The 20,247-nt window shown below is 29.8% G+C and overlaps 2 protein-coding genes across 15 annotated transcripts in view; one reads left to right on the forward strand and one right to left on the reverse strand.

Moving 5' to 3' along the window:
• Positions 1 to 20,247, forward strand: part of LOC130902250 (integrin alpha-PS4-like) — a 63,830-nt gene that overhangs the window by 42,696 nt on the left and 887 nt on the right. For all 4 annotated transcript variants that reach the window (XM_057814216.1, XM_057814217.1, XM_057814220.1 and 1 more), the window contains 2 exons: positions 5,057 to 5,192; positions 5,247 to 5,300. In XM_057814216.1, the coding sequence (XP_057670199.1) occupies positions 5,057 to 5,192; positions 5,247 to 5,300 (190 nt within the window). The remainder of the gene's footprint in view (positions 1 to 5,056; positions 5,193 to 5,246; positions 5,301 to 20,247) is intronic.
• LOC130902251 (uncharacterized) lies at positions 454 to 20,216 on the reverse strand. Of its 11 annotated transcripts, XR_009060370.1 has the most exons (7): positions 16,001 to 16,256; positions 13,777 to 13,818; positions 8,771 to 9,236; positions 7,771 to 8,123; positions 6,508 to 6,954; positions 6,095 to 6,306; positions 460 to 3,809 (listed from the first exon to the last, which is right to left on the reverse strand). XR_009060370.1 is itself a non-coding variant. In XM_057814225.1 (5 exons), exons 2-4 carry the CDS (start codon positions 9,219 to 9,221, stop codon positions 6,517 to 6,519), a joined length of 1,242 nt encoding a protein of 413 aa, XP_057670208.1. In that variant the 5' UTR covers positions 9,222 to 9,236; positions 16,001 to 16,280; the 3' UTR covers positions 5,187 to 6,306; positions 6,508 to 6,516. The 11 variants fall into 11 exon arrangements, 9 of the variants coding, with proteins under 9 accessions (XP_057670208.1, XP_057670213.1, XP_057670212.1 ...); XR_009060371.1 differs by lacking the exon at positions 13,777 to 13,818 and having other exon boundaries at positions 454 to 3,809; positions 16,001 to 16,301; XM_057814225.1 differs by lacking the exons at positions 460 to 3,809; positions 13,777 to 13,818 and having other exon boundaries at positions 5,187 to 6,306; positions 16,001 to 16,280.

Below are 20,247 nucleotides of genomic sequence, written 5' to 3' on the forward strand. Positions count from 1 at the left end.
AATTATAACAAAGAATATCTACATTACCAAAAAGTGAACTCTAAGGCAATTTCTTAACTATAACGAATATTGTTTGCTATTTAGCAAACGTCCTTTTGTGTCAATTGAACTTACCGACCTATGAAATGTGAAAGGTAAAATTTTACTAAACAGATGATGATTGAAACTGTGTTTTAGTTCCGAAAATCTTCAAAACGTTAACATTTTTCAATAAAAAAAAAGGCATTTAAAAAATTGAATAGTCGTTGACTTGTTGAATTTTTAATAAATATGTATACGTAACCGTCATGCAATATACAGGGTGATAATTAAGACTTTCCAAAGTAACGCAGATCTTATTGTACTTCTATTGTATATTTTATGACGCCAACTTACCGTGTGCAAATATTGTTAGATGTGACACACTGGCTGTTTAAAGGTTAATGAATTTCAATTTTTGTAATAATTTAACAATTTTTATTTGAAAATTAGAAGTTTTATTAAAACCACTTTCGGGACAATATTTTTACTTACGTACAATATTTTTTTTAAATGGGAATTGTTGTACCATAAACACAATCAAATGCATCATTTTGAATGTCCACTTTATAATAAATGTCACGTTTTCAACTAAACGTCAAAATATGTCAAGTTATTGTATAGTTTTAAATAATACAAAACTCGGTTACTATAGAAACCAATTGACACTATCTTAGACTATTTTATTATTTTTTTCATTAAAGTAAATAAAATTATGAGTCCTTTCTAGCTTGGTCCGACAAAACGAGACTTTCTGACCTAAAAATAAACCGGAAAGTACTAATTTCTAGACCGTTTTAAAAAAAATTATTGTGGTTAAAACAGATTTCTATTTTGATATTCATGATGTAGGTGATCTATTAAACAATAGTATTTTATCTAATCCCTGTATCAAATGTGACACTTTAAGTCATTCTTACATCAGGAAACGTCACATTTTCTATAACATTCATATATCACCCAATAAACATTTTTTGTTATATAACAGTTGCCGTAAATATTATATCACCTCATTAAATAACTTAAATGTATATATGATAGTAACCGTAATATTTCTGTTACTCGTATAAACCCCTTAAAGAGCTTAAATGGGGAGTATATAAAGGTTACGGAAAACTTAGGTTAGTAACGCTATATAAACTTAGGTGTTTTAACCAAAAGTAACGGAAACATTTTGGCAACCACTATATAACTACTTAAAAATCCACGCTTGGAGCCTTTTTTAGAGGTCAAATGTCGCGTTATATATGTTACTGTTACCCTTATAAACATTGCCTATAATGGTTTTCATAATATTTCTGTTACTCTTCTCCCTGTCAAATATATGTTTTCTCTCACTTGGACTTGTTAACTTTATTACATCGCTCTTTTTCTTATTGGGTTGTGTTCGATTGTTATCAGCAAAATAAAAATTTATAAGATGGCAGATAAATATATATTATATACACGTTACCTATAATGCCGTATAAAATTTATCTTAATTAGGCGATTTTAGCATTGCAGTGACTTACATTTCATGAGGGAAACGGTTTTTACTGCTAACATGGACAAGATGCCTTGAAAAAACGCACGGGCCTTTCAAATATCCAACAATAAATGATTTTATTTCATAAAAACAAATTATTTTTTATTTTATTTTTAAATAGACGCTAAATAATGTGGCCAAAGATATTCGTATAACCAGTATTTAACAGGGTGATATTAATTTTGGATTCCATGCTGTTCAAATAAGTTTAATTTTCGTTTTTTGAAGGCATAATGAATCGTTCCTTTTCATTTGAGTAAACAATCATGGCGGAATCATTGTATAGTAATTTTACAAATAATGGAAACCTAAAAATCACTTGTTGTGATCTTATATAACCGATAGTAATGATATATAACTTTGTGGGTTATATAGTAGTGTTTAAGAGTTACTAGTAGTGTTAAAATAAAACTTAAAGCCTCCAAGGATCTCGTATATTATTAAAAGTAACATCCGTTACTGAAAGTGTTGTTATATACTTAAAGTTAGGCAACCCGCGCATCGCGTTTTCAATAACTGACGTGTGAGCAGCTGAGTTTTAAAGAACATTTTAATTGACAATGGTTTAACACATGATATAAAACATAACCTTAATTTAACTTTACTCTATTACCTACTTAAAAGTGGTTACTTGCATGTGCGGATCTCTAAACCTACCAAATATTTAAGTTTCTTAGATGTTTACTAAAACAATTTACCTACACTTAGGGCTTAATATATACCAATATTTTTACAGAAGGCCACAGAGGCAGTTTTTGGTCAACAAACACAGCAAAGAAATGAAAATAATAATGATCTAAAAGTAATAGTTGAGGAGCAGCCTAAATGTAGTAGTAGTAAGATCATTTTCTGCCGTCGTTGGCGTTGGACTGCTATCATTTTGTTCTGTAATTTGAGGAATATCTGGTGGCGGAAAAAATTCATTATTTATCTGTCTAACAGTAGCAGTAACCGATACACAATCTACGATTCGTTTAAAATTTTTTGTCACTTTCCGCCGAAACGCAGAGCTGTGCTTTATTTTTTTCCAATTTCCAATGTTTATTACACTGCTGCTGCTCACTGCTCACAAACAACCGGTGTTAGTACTGTTAGTATATTATTAACTTTGTATCTTAATAATATATTTTTATTCGACAATCGACACCGGCAACCATTTTTCAATCATATATAAAAGAAATGGTTGTCCCTAACTTGGTTACCAAAAGTTTTTTAATAGGATATACAAACACTAATAATCCCCAATTTTTTTAATTGTGTTTAGAAACACTATTATATAACTCAGAGCCTATATAGTTATATAATTTAGGTAACGGAAAACCTTATATAAATTTGTTATAAACACATATTGGTAACAGTTACTACATGTTTTATTAAATGGTGATGGAAACAGTTATACCACTTCTTTATATACCCACAAGTTACAGAAATTTTATAAAACCGTAATATAACTGTGTTACTAAAGTTACTAAAACTTCATAACCTTTTTATATAATTTCATTACCTTTATATAGTCTTTATATAACTAGGAATCACCATAAGTTACAGAAAATGTTTATTGGGCAGTTATGAAAAGTAGTTATGTGAAAGTTTTACGTAACTGTTTAAGTTTCAAACAATAATTGATTAGTTATTGTAAAAACTGACAATTTTTTAATTATTTAAACTGACTCTTGACTATTTCAAAAGTATTTTAAGATTTATAAACATTGAAAACAATATTGTTAAAGACACAATTATTTAAATTAAGTCCATTTTCTAGGTCAATATTCTCTGGTCTAATGCTAATTTCATTCGAAGCTGTGATATCTACATGTATGCCAGCCACATGGCCCAGAATGTTTTCTGAAAAACTATCAACGTAGCCTTCGGCTACACTGTTAGATTTCTATCTTCCGAATTGCTTTATTGTCAGAATGTCCGCTCCTGAGTCAGCCTGAGCCGAGGGAGCGTCAGAAAAAATGTCCTGTGTACCCTTTAAACATTAGGTAGACCCAGGTACTGAGCAATATTTGCTGGTAATTTTCCAAGGTATTTATGCCCACGGGTTGTATGCCACATTTTCCATTATACTTAATACCGCACAAACAATCTGTCGTACTTTACAGTAGGAGGTCTAATATTTCTATACTTTTTGAAGAGGTCAACCAGATTGATACCAGCAATATTTCCAGCAATTTTAAAGGCACATGCATCAAATACGTCCCCTTCTCGTAAGAACGTCGGTTCATCCTTCCTGCAGGCTCCGGCAATTTATCATTGGGACCTAAGGAAAAGATTTGTTTAATAATAAATTATATACACATCGTAAATTGAGTCGAACATTCGCAAATAGAAATATTTCGTTTTCTCCCTTTTTTACAAATATTTCTACATTTTCCTTCGTTAAAATCTTCGATTTTTTGACTGGTATCCTGCTGCTAACCGTCTCTTCAGCCAAGCCAAAAGCATAGTGTACTTCTTGATACCGACATTTCTACGCACGGTCTACGCTCTTTATGTTTTTAAATTTCCAAAAAAAAAGCAAGTAGTGCCTTTTCGTTGATGTTTTTTATATTTTTGAAATCGCATTTCGTATCTACTTCTCGATTTTTCAGGTATTAAACTACCCACTGCAGCATTTGCTGAATCTGAAGACATTTCAAAAAATTACTTCTGACTTGTTTTGACATGTTGAAAAATCGTTGTTTGCTCCCATAGTAACAATACTAACACCATTTGACTCCACAAGAATATTTTCATTGTAATTGAAGATTCTATATACCTAATATTATAAAAGCGCGGAATTAGATACAACGTCGTACGTAAAGACGTTATGAAAAAAGCGATATCATTGGCAAATATTACGCTTGTTGAACAATATCGCTATTTTAATAACTAGTTATGTAAATAACTATTGCAAGTTATCAATTTTTACCCGTCTTTAAAGTCCCATTTTGGTTAATTCAATTAATTTTTTCCTTATAACGTACAAAATTTCTTTCGTTTGGCACATCTACAATTAAATGCAAAAAACCTGAGCTCGCTACATGGTTCCTGTGAAGAAATATCGCTGCTAGAGACGAACGGACAAAACGTATTTTAAAAACCGTTTAAATTCATGTAAATCGATCGGTTATTCAGTTATTTGCTTATAGAATTTTTATTTTAATTTTAAATGAAATTTTATTCTCCAAATGTGTAACAATAAACAAAAAATAAAGATCTTCAAAGTAAATATTCTAAATAGGCTTGTTCTTAAACTATTAAACAGTTTGTGTAAAGATCAAGCTTGGCATTAGTATCATTTTATATAAATATCACAGTAATTACCACTTTTTTCAACAATACAAAGGGTGTTAATAGGGTAATAGATACTTAACAAATAATTAATCGTAACTATCTTTCCAACAATGAGATGTACAATATTTTGTGTTCTTAGATCTTGGAGATCTAAGAACACAATCTAAAGCTCCTACAATCGAAGATCATTAATTCATACTTACAACCTTTCTTGGAATAATTGCTTTTTAGATCGGATACAACTATCCTATCAAGCATCCTTATAAATGATGACACCAAAGAAATTGAAGTGGCTTTATGGGTTATCATTATTTCTGTTATAATTGGATTAATACTGTTAATGATACTGATTTTAGTCTTAATTAAGGTAAGTATAGTGCAATAAGGCTTTGTTAATAATTTCTAATACTCCTAATTTTAGGCGGGATTTTTCAAACGATCCAAAAAAGAAGAATTAGAAAATTTAAAAGCAGCGGTAAGTATACAAATGTGTTTTTCTGTTATACCATCTAAAACTGAAAGCTTTTTCAAAGTCTGCTTTAACGGGAATATAAGGAGTGAATATATTTTGCAAGACCCATTTAAGGTTTTGAGAAAAGATTATTTCCAAAATTTGTTTTAACCGTTTAATGAACTAGTATTATAGTTAATTAAGTAATAGAATCAAAAGTTTCTCACTAAACACTATATCAATTTTCCATTAATTCCAATGATACACATTTTTTCTGTAGGATTTTTGCAGATACTAATATATAATAGATTTATGAGAGTTCATTTGTGAACTTATTGTTGTTCAGTTGCATATAAGTTTTGTCGATACAATGTATTATAATTTTTGTATTGGAAGCAATTCCATCAGCCAACAAATTTTTCTAATAATAAAATACAACAGTTCTCTGCTTATTAGAGAGTATTAGAGAGCATGAAGTAGTTTTCAACAAGAAACTATAGTAAAACTTTTCTTGTTGATGTAATTACTTCATCCAAACAAAATGTGATTAATATCAGTTTACGAGTTATTACTGCAGCTACATGATGATAATTGCATGATAACTATCTTGACAAGAAGGGCGGTACATTTTCCGTAAATGTACTTACTGAATAAAACGTCAGAGTTGTACAATTATCTAGTTTGAAGGTATGATAAATTTGAAAATAGATTTTCGTACAGATTTTCTCAATGCACTCGCCTGGATCTGTATATTTTATTTTTTATTGACTCAAAAGCGTCTTTTTCATTATATTCGTTATAAAAGAGTCCATACAAACCTGAATTTTTGGCTAATCGTTAAGTTTTTCTTTACAAATTTCACCATATACATAATACTCAGTTCCAACAATATACTTAGAGTTTTGATGTCACATAAAATAGAACTTCCCATTCTTTTGAGATGAGTCGCTTTTGTTGCAGTTATAAAGTGCTGATCTAGAGTCGTATAAAATTATTCTCAGTGACGTCCAATCCCGATTTCCAAGGTCTTCTGTGAAAATGTTTTTAAGTTAAATTATATATAAATATACCTGTACGAGACTATTAAGTAGCGAACTAAAATAATAGAATATCGATGAAGAATTACTCATAATCTTTTTCGTTGTATATGAAAATTAGTCCTCTCATATAAAAGGTATAAGTCACTTGTCGCAAATATCAACAACATATTTTATTTTGAGAATTCACTTACAAAATAACATTAAATATATTCCAATTTATCAAAATCCCTTACGACATCAATTAATTTATTGATTATGTATTTCTCACTTTTTCTTTCTTGGGAAAACATTTTGGTGCGTTCTTCTTCTTTCATATCGTTTGTCCAGTCAGGTATTTCATCCATTTCCGCAGCTGCCAATGGAATAGTGATAAGACACATCATCAAACCATATTTAGAGAATCTTTTCATGTTATCTAATAATTTTTCTTTTGAAAATATGTCCAAATCACATCCCAACTGCTTTAAAAAGGATAAAAGACTAGAATGATAGGCATTCAGTAAATCCTCGTAATGATGTGCTCTTAACATTTTATCTGTGCAGGAAAAAATGAAATACGATATATCTATTGCTGGCGAAGCACATCGGCTTAGTTGCCAATCCAGAAAGCAAATTTTTGAAGGCCACGAACTGTTGTCCTAAAAAGAAATTACAATAAATAGAGCAAAAATGAAAATTATCAACAATTAGAGGCTGTACATTATGAGAGAACACTGTCTTTGATAATATTTCTGCATAAAAAATGTTATTCATTTGAATTATTTCTAAATTTGCTCGGTATTTGTCTTACCCAAATTCCCAGCTATTTGTATCTGTCTATAAGTTCTAAATACACTGTTTTTTTTTTACAATCTTTTTACAATTTATCCTAGCTTTCTCCTCACTTTCAGCATAGATCACTGAGTCCCGTACCTGATAGTTTATTTCCAGATTAATTTCCATACATTTCAATGGCAAGTATATCTCCTTGAAAGGTAATAAATTCTGGCGAGAGTGAGCATTTGGTACCAGTCTTATATAGTCTTCAAAGCCTCTGCCTGTCTGTCTGTCTACTATTAATGGTAGGTCTCATTTCCAACAACTTTTTTACAGTACATAGTAAGAAGCTTAACGATGCTTATTTTCTCTGTCACTAAGAAGATGAGTGATTCACAGATGAGTGGAAGAACTTGGTTAAATTTTATAATCGTATGGTTAAAAAAGAAATTGGTTTATGAATTCAATAAATTACATAAAATTGTGGAAATGTGTAGAATTAAATGAATCGGTCAAATTTACTACAGTTGCAGTATTTTCCATCTAATTTTTATATGAATCTTTAAAAAAACAATTTAGATCGTATTGAATAATACATGTATTCTATGTGTCCGATTGATATAGAATTCTCTCAAATATGGAATTGATTAAATATAAAAATAATACAAAATTGAAAAATAGTAGTTCATTGTTTTTACCTCGTATTTAAACAGAATATTATTTATCCAACTATCTCCATGGGAAAATACTGCGTCGCCGTTAGCTGCTTTAATAGACAAATTTTCCAACAAACCATTTACAGGAAATTTGATAAACTCATCAAGTTTTTTTATTAGTTTTCTATCTTTATCTTGATCCAATTTTTGAGTCACCTTGTCAATGACGGCTTTAATGGTTCCACATAAATTTTCCAAATTAACATTTGCAAAATAAGTTTCTTTCGTGAGTTCTACTAAGTTATCAAATACTTCTGGTTCTTTGATTTTTAGTGCTAAACATAAAGCGTGATACTTTCCGTATGCTTTCAAAACTTCCATGGAATGGTTTAAATCTATAAAAATAAAAACATGAGCTTTGATATAATTGATAGAAATTGGGCTGTGCTAGGCTTTTTTCCAAAAGGGAATTAAAATCTTCTAAAAATACACCAACAATTGATTGCGAGAAATCTTGTGAGATTTCTACTCGATCAACTGCTCCCTAATATAGCAGTAGCGCGTGAGTAAATCAAGATTTCACCATGTTACTTTGTATGGCTAAATCTCCATGTTACGTTCCTTTTCATTTTGCAGCCATATTCCGGACCAACGTTGGCTCTCAAAAAATATGTGCATGGCGAAGTCCTCAACACGGTCCGAGGTCCAAGGTCCGATTTCACTTATTCCCGTCAAAGTACATACAACAGCTGCCTCGTACGACGGGTACATAATATTCTAAGCGCAACTCTGCGCTATTACAATGTTGTAATTAACTTAAGTGTCGTTCTAGTTCAAGTCCTTTCGCCCATATCTCCACCATGTAGAGTACGATTGAGTTTAATATGTTTAAGGGCTCACCGACGCGACGGATGTTTGGTAATAGTCTGGATAGTTTTGCTTCTGTGTCTTCTACTTCGTTTACAAAATAGTTACAAATGTCTTATATTTAGTTTGAACAATATTATTTCAAATTTATATGTCAATGTTGAGAAAACTATACCTGTAACAATTTTCCTATTCTTCATTTCATATCCATTAGCCGTCATGTCCTCTAAAATTAAATGTTCATATGGAGCAACATTAGATGTTTTGTAACATTTTGGTACTGGATAGAAAATATCTTCTAATCCAACTTCTTCTTGAAATCTCTTCAATTCCGGAAAAACTTGTTCGTACATGCAAACTTCTCGTCCATGTAGAATTTCTATTTTAATATATTTTCTGAATTCTTCAGATTGTGGCGCACTTTTTATTATTAAATTGAAAATTCTAGGATTCGCTACTTTATCATTCTTTTCTGTCACTGTTACTCTGGTCAATACACCTAAATAATTGTCGCCTTTGGATGAACCTTTTGAAAAGCTCAAGTCATAATCCTTAATTTCTAATTTCTGCTCTATCAAATTTTGTAAGCTACTTTGAATTTCTTTTGGCAAAACAGAAGCGCCCATAATTCCGATTTACGGCTGAAACAATAAGAAGTATTTCCAGTATATTGAGATTAAACCGAAATGAAGAATAAATAATTCTTAAGTGAAGGATAATATATAAATTTTAGATCTAGAAAATTTACGAGAAGATTCGCGTTGTCTTCGACGAACTAGTTACTCCGAAATTGTGGAGAAACACAAATTATATCATCGTTTTCTAAGAATAGTTTAATAGTTAATTTCGAGAGATATGAAAGAAAATTAACCATTATCTTTATGAACACATTATTCAACTATCAATATCAATAGTTTTAAATCTAAAATATCCAAAGATGGGCTTTCCAATAAAACAAACATCCCGTGGATCTTTATGTGTAAATATCAAATATATGAAATATATAAAGATGAAATTAGATAGAAAATAAAAACAATACAAACATCGGAAAAGAATCGGGCCACAAATTAATGTCACAAATTGTAGAATAAATAATTCATATATAAAAAAATTTGTGTTTGTCTCAATTTTCATTACACGACAAATTTATGTAAACACATTTCAGAATTAATTCCAAATATTGAACGTTTATAAACGGCACTTGTTTGTATACATTCTTTTCCAAGTAGCCCCAAAACAAATAAACTAACTAGGTGATAATCTGGATAAAAAAATCTTTGAATTTCCTTATAGAATTTTCATATAAATTAAAATATTTCCCAAATATTGCCTTTTTGCTATGACAAGTCGGGTCGGGCCGAATGATAAATAATTCAAATATCATTCTGAAAAACAAATCTTCGACTGAAAAAATTATTTTTCTAACAATAAAAGGCTTATATTTAAATTTTTCTTGGAAAAGATAACAATATTCTAATATATTATGTAGTCTTCATTATTCAAAGTGAGAACAAATTTCGGTTTATATGAAAGATTGTTTTCCTTCAAAATTTTTGTATTTGAATCTACATTTTGCCCTCTTTTGTAGAGAATATCTAGATTTATATCTTCGTATATATTGAATTTGCTGTATTACAATACATTTCAAGATTTTGAATGGATTTTTTATCTAAATGATGAAAAACGAAGGTACTTTTCAACAGAACTCCTACACGACTAATCAGATCTGATAAAATTGGTCCATAAGAAATCAGCGCGTGACTATTGCCAAAAACTATTTGGCAATTCTGTGCTATATTATTTTTAACCAAAATTGTTTGAACAATTGCAAGGAATTATCATTTACCAACCAGAAATATTTTTATAGTATCTATTGAAATAAAAATAAAAAGGTCTTTTCACAATAAAGTTAATATTTTTTGCGTATGATCTCTCAGAGATTCAAAAAAAGAATAAAGTAAAAAAATATTTTTCTATTTCTTATAAAATTTTTGATAGTTTATGCCTGTTTCCTGGCAAGAAGGCAGGAACTTGTTTTAATTTCTAGAGATAATACGAGCAATTAAAATTAACAGTGTTTAAAATAAAACAGCAATTGAAGACTCAAAACTACGAAAATTGCAGAACAACTAAGAAAAACTACCAAATATTAATAAACTCATAACTCAGAATATCGTATAAATTTAATGCTAAATAAAAATAATGAAGAAATCCAAGAAATTATAAATAAATAAATAAAAATCAATAAAAAGAACAGTCGGAATTGAAAATTATTTAAAACAAGATCCATATAAAGGTAAGAAGATACACGAAGATGTTAAGCTCGGCGAGAAGACATGTTTAATAAAATTAACTAATTCAAATCACAAAAAAGGATCATGCAGAATAAATATAGATTGAAAGATAAATAAGATAAAGAATATCCATTCAAAACGATATGTCACGAAAAGACAGAGAAATACTAAAGATAACCAGAATAAAAGCAGAGGAAGGAAAGAAAAAAAGAATGTAGATCAAAATTGGCTACAGAATAATACAGATTGGAGAAGAAGAATAAATTAAAAAAAAAGTAATAAAGTAATAAAGTGAGCGTTAATAGTAAAAGAGACAAACAAAGAAGTATTGTGAATAATATGAATAATACTATCAATAACAATAGTAACAGTAGTAATAACGATATCAATCGAACAATATCTAACTATCAACAATAGACATAAGGACCATCTGGCCTTCAACTGGGCCAGATGGGTGGACATCTTAGAGGCGCTTAAAGACCGCTTCGGAATCCCTGACTATTTGACCCAAGTGGTGGAGAATTATCTGACAAACAGGAGAATAATCTACGAGACGACGGAAGGACAGTTGACAAGACAAATTACCGCAGGGGTCGTTTAATACTGGGACCGGATCTACGGAATGGTCTATATGATAGTCTGCTTATAAACACCGAACGATATTTCTCACAAGTAAACGAATACAGACAAGACTTCCCATCGAAATCGAGTCTAGAATTAACAAAACACGGCCAGAGAAACGAAGGCTGCTGATGGCGACAACCCACACCGCAATCCCAGTGGACTTCCTGGTTTTCCAGCGTAAGTTAATATGCAGAAGCAGCTAAAATATAAGACGAGAGGATACAGAAGCCAGAGAACGCACTAGAACAATACAGATATGGCAACAACGGCGGACAGAAGAAACATCAGGTTAATTTACGCGACGACTGATAAAAGACCTTTGACTGTGGCCCGAAAGGAAGTTCAGAGATGTGAACTTCTACATTAAGCAACTTTTGACTGGGACACGGTTCCTTCCGAAGGTATCTCCACAAAATGAAGGAAGTATAAACACCTGAGTGTACATATTGCGAACACGACTCAGATGATGCCGAACACACTCTCTTCGCGTGTTACCCACGGAAACAGGAAGTAGAGAAAACTAGTAGTAGCAAGGTAGAATTGTGACAACTAATTGCCACCTACACCGAAAAAATTCATAGGCAACATAATGTAGATGGTATGACGACGAAACAACATACAAAGACAGATCCACCAACCAGAACTGATATTACATAGTTCCTGGTTGGACGGAGATTATAGAAGAGGCGATTTAGTGGATTGGTTACGGGAGTGCCACATATCCATCACCTCCCCTGGTGGAATCCGTTATTTGGATTCCGCATTCTTCTTCAAAAAAAAATATTAATAACGATACCAATAATGCGGGTAATAGTTATGATGTAAATATAAAAGTAATAATGACGGTGATAATAATGATATTAATAATTATAATAAAAAGAAAAAATATTGATAATAATAATCACCAAAAAAATGACAACGACAACAAAATAAATAACGACGAAAAAAATGATAGAACTTTAATTATATACTTCAATAGAAAAAAAATAAGGATGAAGGAAAAACAAACTGTAGAGTTAGTGATAAAATAAGTAAGGGAACCAAAAATATCTCAACATGGAAACAATCGAAAGTACTACAGGAATAGAAATAGAATGGGAAGAAAAGTTTAAAAAATTGGAAGTTTATATAATGAGAATTACAGAAATGAAGGATGAAGATATGCAAAATATATATAACAATATATTAATATACAGACCAAATAGAGCAAGGTCAGAAAGAATACTTAAAATTGAAATGAAAAGATAGCAAAACCAAAAGAAAACCATCATAGTGGTATATAGCCCAAACGAAGATGATAAAATTGACAACAAAAAAATATTCTGGAAAGAACTAACAGAAACAATAGAAGAATCAAATGGGAGAGGATACAGGGTGGGAGATTGTATATAATGATAGATTTTAATAGCAGGGTAGGCCTGAAAGACGAAGAATATAAAACAGTTATTGGAAACTAGTGTCAGAAATAATAACAGGACAAGAATACTGAATAAAAAACTTGATAATAACGAATACGTTCTGTCAGCATCAATATATCCTCGAGAGTTAATAATCAATAATGAATTATGTAGTAATAAAACGATAACATACAAGAAATACAAGAGTAAAACGAGGACCAGTATTTGGCTGCGACCACTACAAAACAAAATCCAAATTTGAAGAAAAAACTACCTTTGTGAAGTAACACAAAAGGGAAAATATAAAAACAAACCAAAGAAAAAGCACATCGCTTAGGAATATCAATAAGAAAAATAATTATAATAGTGAATGTAAATGTAATGCAGAAAAATTGTGGAATTACTTAAATGCTACAAGAGAAACAAGAACAAATACTGTGGTGGTCGAAGGTATGAAAGGTAACGTAAAATAATGCAATATCAGAGAGAAAAAAAAGAATTAGATCAACACACTTGAAGAAATTCTTGGGCATGAAAAAAAAAACAAGAAAAAAACAAGAGTAATGGTGATTGAGGAGGAAGAAACCGAGATAACTATAAGAATCAATACAGAAATACTGGAATAAGTGGTTGACTATCAATAACTAGAAACAATAATAGATGAAAACGGGACACAAGATGCCAATATAAGTAAATTCATAAATAAAAAAGAAATATCAAGAAACACCAAACTAAGAATATCCAACAAATTTTTTTATGAAATCGATTTTATAAAAGTTATTTAAGCATGAAGCGGAACATAAACTTAAAATCACTTTTCTAGCGGTTGATATTAATTATTTATTATTAGAACAGAAAGTACTTACCACGAATAAATTTTTAGAATGAAGGTTAAAGATGTAGAAGTACTAAAAAATGGAATAAGATATAAAAACATGAATTTGTTTATTATTAGAATCATTTTTAATACGCTTATATTAGCTTGTATGTCAATTTCTGAGCACTTGACGACAATACATTAATTTGATAAACAACAAAACTCCGAAGGTTCTCCCCTTCTTTTGCGCTGTTGTGATATCTTGGAATATGTAACACGTCTTCGGTATTTATGGACAGAGATAATCAATATACCTAATAGCCTGTTGGTTTGCTTCTTATTGGAATATAGATATTGTATACAAAACTAATGCTCTTGATAAAAAACTGGCAACACTTAACTCGGTTATGTTGAACAAGCATAATATGTTGAATAATGTTAGGAGACGGTTTTTTTTTTTACATTATGACTAAATAACTAAATTTGAGTTTAAGAGTATAGGGATTGTGGGAAATTATTTATGTTAATATTTCAATCGAAAACATTTGTAAGTAGACTTTAAAATCTATATACTACAAGCTCATACTTGAATATTTAAGAAATAAATCGAAGAAAATGGTGAACGAAACAGCATTTTTTAGCTAGGAAAGTCTAAGAAAACAATTTCGAAAATAATTTCTGCAAATCATCTAAAATTTTCTGTTATGCTTCAGAAATACTATATATGTAGTGTCTTGAAAATTGTTATCCTTTTTATATGTCACTTATTTAGCAATGTATGTATTCCAAATTGTCCAAATTTTTGGACATGCTTCCAGCTAGAAATTTATACACATAAGTATGGACCTCCTTGAACATAACCTCAAATTTCAATGTTAAAATTTTAATAAGGTGTAAATTCTGTACTGGATGTTCAACACTCGTACCAGAACGTTATAAACTTGCAATCTAGGCTTATTTAATCCTATTATACCATACCGCACCATAAACAAATAGGATATGTTGTGGCGTAGTTTCTTTTTGATTATTCAAGAAACAATACAATTTATCGGAACTCATTCCTAGATATTATTTACAAAATATCTTTTCATTATCACTTCATCGAAGATATCAAGTTCTAGTTTATTATCAAACAATATGTGGGTTTCTAGTATTGTGTACCCTATTTTAATAATCATAAATATCTGGTCTACAAAGATTACGTATTTCGGAAAAAGTTAACTAGTTTTAGAACTCAACAGAGAAGTGGATTTCAAAGAACCATTCATAACACAAATTTTTTGATAGATATCATTGTGAGATAATGATAAATAAGTATAATTATAAAACTTTTTAATTTCAAAATTCCCTGCAATATTTAAATTAAGTTGAGTTTCAAGTAAAATTCGAAAGAAAGAATTGAAAGTTTCGCTATTTATTGTTTCATAATTACCTTTCAAATTATATCGATTTTGAAAATTATTTCAAAAAATGTTGAAATATGGATATAATTTGAAAGCTACCTTTGATATTTTAATTTATTCACTTTTATTTGGAATGTTTTCTTATAATTCCAGTATAGATATAGTTAAAAATTATCAATTTCCTTCTACTACACTTCTACTCTATCGGTACCTTAAATTTTTTTTTCAAATACATTTTTAATTAGTTCCTGTTAATACTAATAGTTACTCTATTCGCCTGGAAACTGTGAGAGAGGAAAAAAAAGCCTTTAGGAATGAAACGCACTTTATTACTGGCTGAAAATTGACGATGCCTATTAATCAATTCTAAATGTCATCTTCCAAATTGCTACTCCAATTTTAAATTACTACTATCTTATTCATATTATTATTCACAACGTGTATAGAATATTCATAGACATTTACTTACAGAAATATGACTTTTTAGATAAGGAATTCTACTCAATTACTTATTCATCTTGTTTTTTTTTAGTTTCACTTTGTACAAAACTCTTTAATATTTTGATAAAGCCATACTCCTAACTGATCAAAATTGTAAGAAAATACTTTCTCCTATTATCCACGGAATACTGTATTATTGAACTAAATTGCTATTACCTTGATATTGACCTTGACTGATATTTTTGAAAGCACATAAATATATATTTCTTAAAGAAAATATGATCAAGAAAAAGTGTAAAATACAAACAAGGCCCGATTACGTTTCGGATATCATATCTCTTTCATTTGTCTTGATTTGATTGTAAATAATTGCAAATCATAATTATAAAATCAATTTAAACATTTACCGGATAAATGTTTCCAACATACCTGTTACTCTCACCTATCGTACCACTAACAACATTATATTATATACACGTATTTAATTTAAAATAAAATATAAATGCAATCTAGTACACATAAGTATTGAAATTGTTCGTTGAGTCAGATAAACGTTTATCTTGTAACGAGCTTGAAACATTATCTTCGGATGTTATTGACCTGGCCTAAAAAAACTTATAAAACCGTTTCGTTGACTGTTTTGCATAATCACCAAAACAGCACTATTATATAATGTTGATATTTTGTATCACGTATTTCCTAACCTATTTCGATTGAACAGAACAATCTCTACACAAAAAGTGCTTAACTTGATAATATATATGTATATATATTTGGTTTTTTGGCTCTAGAAAATCGAAAAATGGATGGATTTTAATGATCTTGGTCTCAAAATGTTCCATTTTACGGCGGATTTATAAAAAAAATTAGTAGAAATAGCTGGAATGAAAATTTCTCATAGTTTTACTGTTTTAAATCGTAAAAAAAACGGTTTTTTGCAAAATAATCCTTTACAAAAAATTATCTCATTATCAGATAAAGTTCTTATATTTTTTTTTGTATTCTACATAAATTAATAAACAATTTCAAAAAAAAAATCCAAAAAGAATGATTTTTTCAGTTTTTATAGCTTAAAATGAAATCGATGAAAAACAATCAATTTTCGTGAATAGTTTTGTACTATATTCTTCAATGTTAATAGTTTTTGGACCATTAAAAATCGAAAATTAGATAAATTTTATAATTTTGGTCTCAAAATGTTCCATTTTACGACGAATTTATGAAAAACACGGGGGTAGTGGCTGAATTTGCGGTTTTTAATAGTTTTAAACCTTAAATAGTAGAAAAACGGGTTTTTCTAAATAATCCGTTACGAAAATTTTTTCTCGTTATCAAGTTCAGTTTCAACTTAAAAATTTTCAATTGTTTTGATGTTCCAATTGACTCCTATTATTTAATTCCATTTTGGGAATCATCAATCTCATTGAAGATTTTGATGTCTTAAACTGATCTAAAAATCTTATTTTGGTCATCAATGTCATCATAAATTATTATTATAACATTGTTACTGAAACTTCAGACGAAAATAAGAATAAACAACTACCTTCATCATTCAAGCAGTCATAAGCTTTCCAGCAATCAGATATTATTGTGGTTCCTGGTTTAATTCTTCGTTTTATAACTTCTAATAGTACTTCTTTTGTCCTGTTCATTACTGGTTCCATAAAGAATGTTTTGGTTTCTCTCTCAATGCCTCTGAAAATCCATTTTCCTTCGATTACTTCTCGAATAAATGAAGCCCAATCACAATAAGTTGTTGTAGATGTTTTGAATTCATTCATTAAATATTGCTCATGAGGTGGGTTTAAAAGCAAATATTTTGAGAAATTATTGAACAACTTTTCTCTAAACTCAATGATGAATCTTTAAACCACGAACCAGTACGAATAGATTGCTTGAAATTGCATTGTTGTACTTCAACTCGTTTATTAATAGTAACTTTTTTCTTCTTACGACATTGCCAAAATCGTGTTTTTGTATTCAAGTCACATAATTTACCACAATTATTACAAAAAGCCTCAGATTCTATCGCACCATGATGAATTAAAAACTCAATTGTTTGTTTTGTATCAATGAATATTGTAAGTGTTACGTATATGACACTTCACAGTGCCATGTACTAGCTTGAATGTTCTATGGTCATCTGGCAAGTGACAGTTGGGAAGCGGGATCCTTAGATAGTTAGGTTAGAACATATAGAAGATCGAAGTAAAACGTGTTCTCAAACTAATCGTGTTTTATTTAAATAATAATATCAAAGCTAACTTGAAACAGTAAGTGCTTCAAATGTATTCAATTCACAATTGTTGCAACTCATTGTCAATATATTTCAATTTATTATTAACAAAATCCCACAACTCGCAATACGATGCACTTTCTCTAGAACAGTCGATTTGATACTAATTTGACGAAATTTTTCCGTACAAATGCTATCATAGATTTGACAATCGATTATAGCGCCAATCGATAACCAATACACATGTATTTTCAATATTGTTCTGTATCAGCGCCACACGAATACAAATCGATAATATTCTAATTACAATTGAAAATATTCGTAACATTGACAGTCGATAATGTGTGTAACGATTATCGACACAACCTAATTTATCGTTATCAAAATGCATAAATTGGAACATTCGTTTTTTTTAATAGAATACATTTTAGGCTGTAAAATACCGAAAAATTAACTTTTTTGAAATTATTTTATTTCAAAATATTCATTTTTTTATGTAAATTGCGAAAAAAAAAATATGCGAACTTGATTCCACGACGTCAGAAACAGTTACGAAGGATTATATGTAAAAAGTCATTTTTTTTGCATTTAAAGTCATGAAACTGTAAAAAATATTTATTTTTTTTAATTTTCGTATTTATTTTTATAAATCCGCCGTAAAATGGAACATTTTGAGACCAAGATCATTAAAATCCATCCATTTTTCGATTTTCTAGAGCCAACCTAACCTATCCTAACCTAACCTAACCAAAAAACCAGGTGACCGTGAAAGTTTATATATATACTTCTCGAAGAATCATACCGTATCCCGCCAAAATGGAAGTCGATCAAAAATTTCCTTATTCAAACAATAAAAATCAAGAAATAAAATCATTCTTTGGACTTATTGGTTATTATCGACAATTAATTCCAAACATCGCGAGGCATCGCAAAAACTGGAGATCAGAAAATACAAACGCCTTCTAGTTAACAAATCTAAAACGCAATAAAACTTTGTATGTTTATAACTATTTTAAAAATAATATAAATTATACTGTTAAAGCCATATTTTCCAAAAAATTCTACTAGACATCGAGGATAAAGAAAAACGTGTAGAATATCTTGAGAAATATCACACAGACAATAACAATGGAATTGTCGGAACATACAAAGAACTGAAATCAAATTGGCCATTCGCGCAAACTACAACTTCAAACAGAAACAAATATAGAAGGCATCGTTATAATATAACCCAGCTTAGACCCACGCTAGGCAAAAATCTTTCCACAATCTAGATTTGTTTCTATATCGCACAATTCTCTAAATTCATCCAATATTATAAAATAGCAGATAAATCGTCTACTTTTAATCCTTAGTGAATCTAAGCATTACTTTTCTCACCACAATTAGAATTCCATTCTGCAGTAATAAACAAAAATTCTAAAGGTTCAACAAATCGAAATCGAATTTACAATTGTAAAGATTCTAAAGATTCATAGAAAAACTAAGAACTCTATGAGATCAAAACCTTAACCCTTGATATCTTAATAAATAACCAATTAATTCATAGTGCTACAAGCTTTACAATCCTTTTTTATCGCATGCTAATATTTACATTTTGACTTCGATCTTCGCTTAAATGAGTATTAGTAATAAAAAATTCTAGGTAAACACAACCAAAACAACTCATTAAAAATACATAAAACGAATTTATAATGTGACGAATGATAATTCTCAAGGACATTAACCTTCAGAGGTGGACAATCCTTAGTATTAAAGAATTCAGTTTGATTCAATTAGGTAGTAACTTTAAAACAATGTCATAATAATAAAAATTCACATTTCTTATACCAACACCTAGTCCACACTTAAAATATAGCCCAAAAATTTCACATTATTATGCTGCCACCTACTCAAATACATACCAATAAGCAATGGTCCGAAATTTAAGCGCTCAAAATGCCAAATTTCCTTAATATTAATCATTATTGCACAGAAATGGATATAGTTATAGAAAACCGCAAACAAGACATCACCAAAATCATTTTCTATTAGAATCCGTCCTTCCTAGACTGTCGCCCCAAGCCTCCCGACTAGGAAAGTCTCGCGCCTCTAAAAGTAGAAGTTTGAGCAGAAACTAAAAATTAAATTTTGGGAAAACTTAATTAACTGATTCGCAAAATTATGGGAATATTTCTATGTAAATATTTTAATTTAAACTACAAACTACTTACAATTAATGAAAGAGTCTAAACAATAAACTAAATTGTGTTTAGGCCATACTTTTTGCGATAGGCTTATTAATAAATATGAAAAGACCAACTACTAAAAGTTAAAAATACCCAAGTTTTTTCCAAAGTTGATTTCTTGTAAAAAAAGCAAACATAATATCTCGCCACACCTCACGTTGGCAAAGGCAGGCAATACTTCTGTATTAAGTCTAAAACTAAAATAGAAAGAA

This window comes from Diorhabda carinulata, chromosome X (assembly GCF_026250575.1).
Source record: "Diorhabda carinulata isolate Delta chromosome X, icDioCari1.1, whole genome shotgun sequence".
NCBI classification, from domain to species: domain Eukaryota; kingdom Metazoa; phylum Arthropoda; class Insecta; order Coleoptera; family Chrysomelidae; genus Diorhabda; species Diorhabda carinulata.

Excerpts from the sequence above, each read along its gene's own strand:
- LOC130902251 (XM_057814225.1), bottom strand. The coding sequence starts at position 9,221 with ATGGGCGCTTCTGTTTTGCCAAAAGAAATTCAAAGTAGCTTACAAAAT. Across the intron at positions 8,124-8,770 it reads GAATAGGAAAATTGTTACAG|ATTTAAACCATTCCATGGAA; the intron begins GTATAGTTTTCT and ends TTATTTTTATAG. Across the intron at positions 6,955-7,770 it reads ATATTCTGTTTAAATACGAG|GACAACAGTTCGTGGCCTTC; the intron begins GTAAAAACAATG and ends ATTTCTTTTTAG.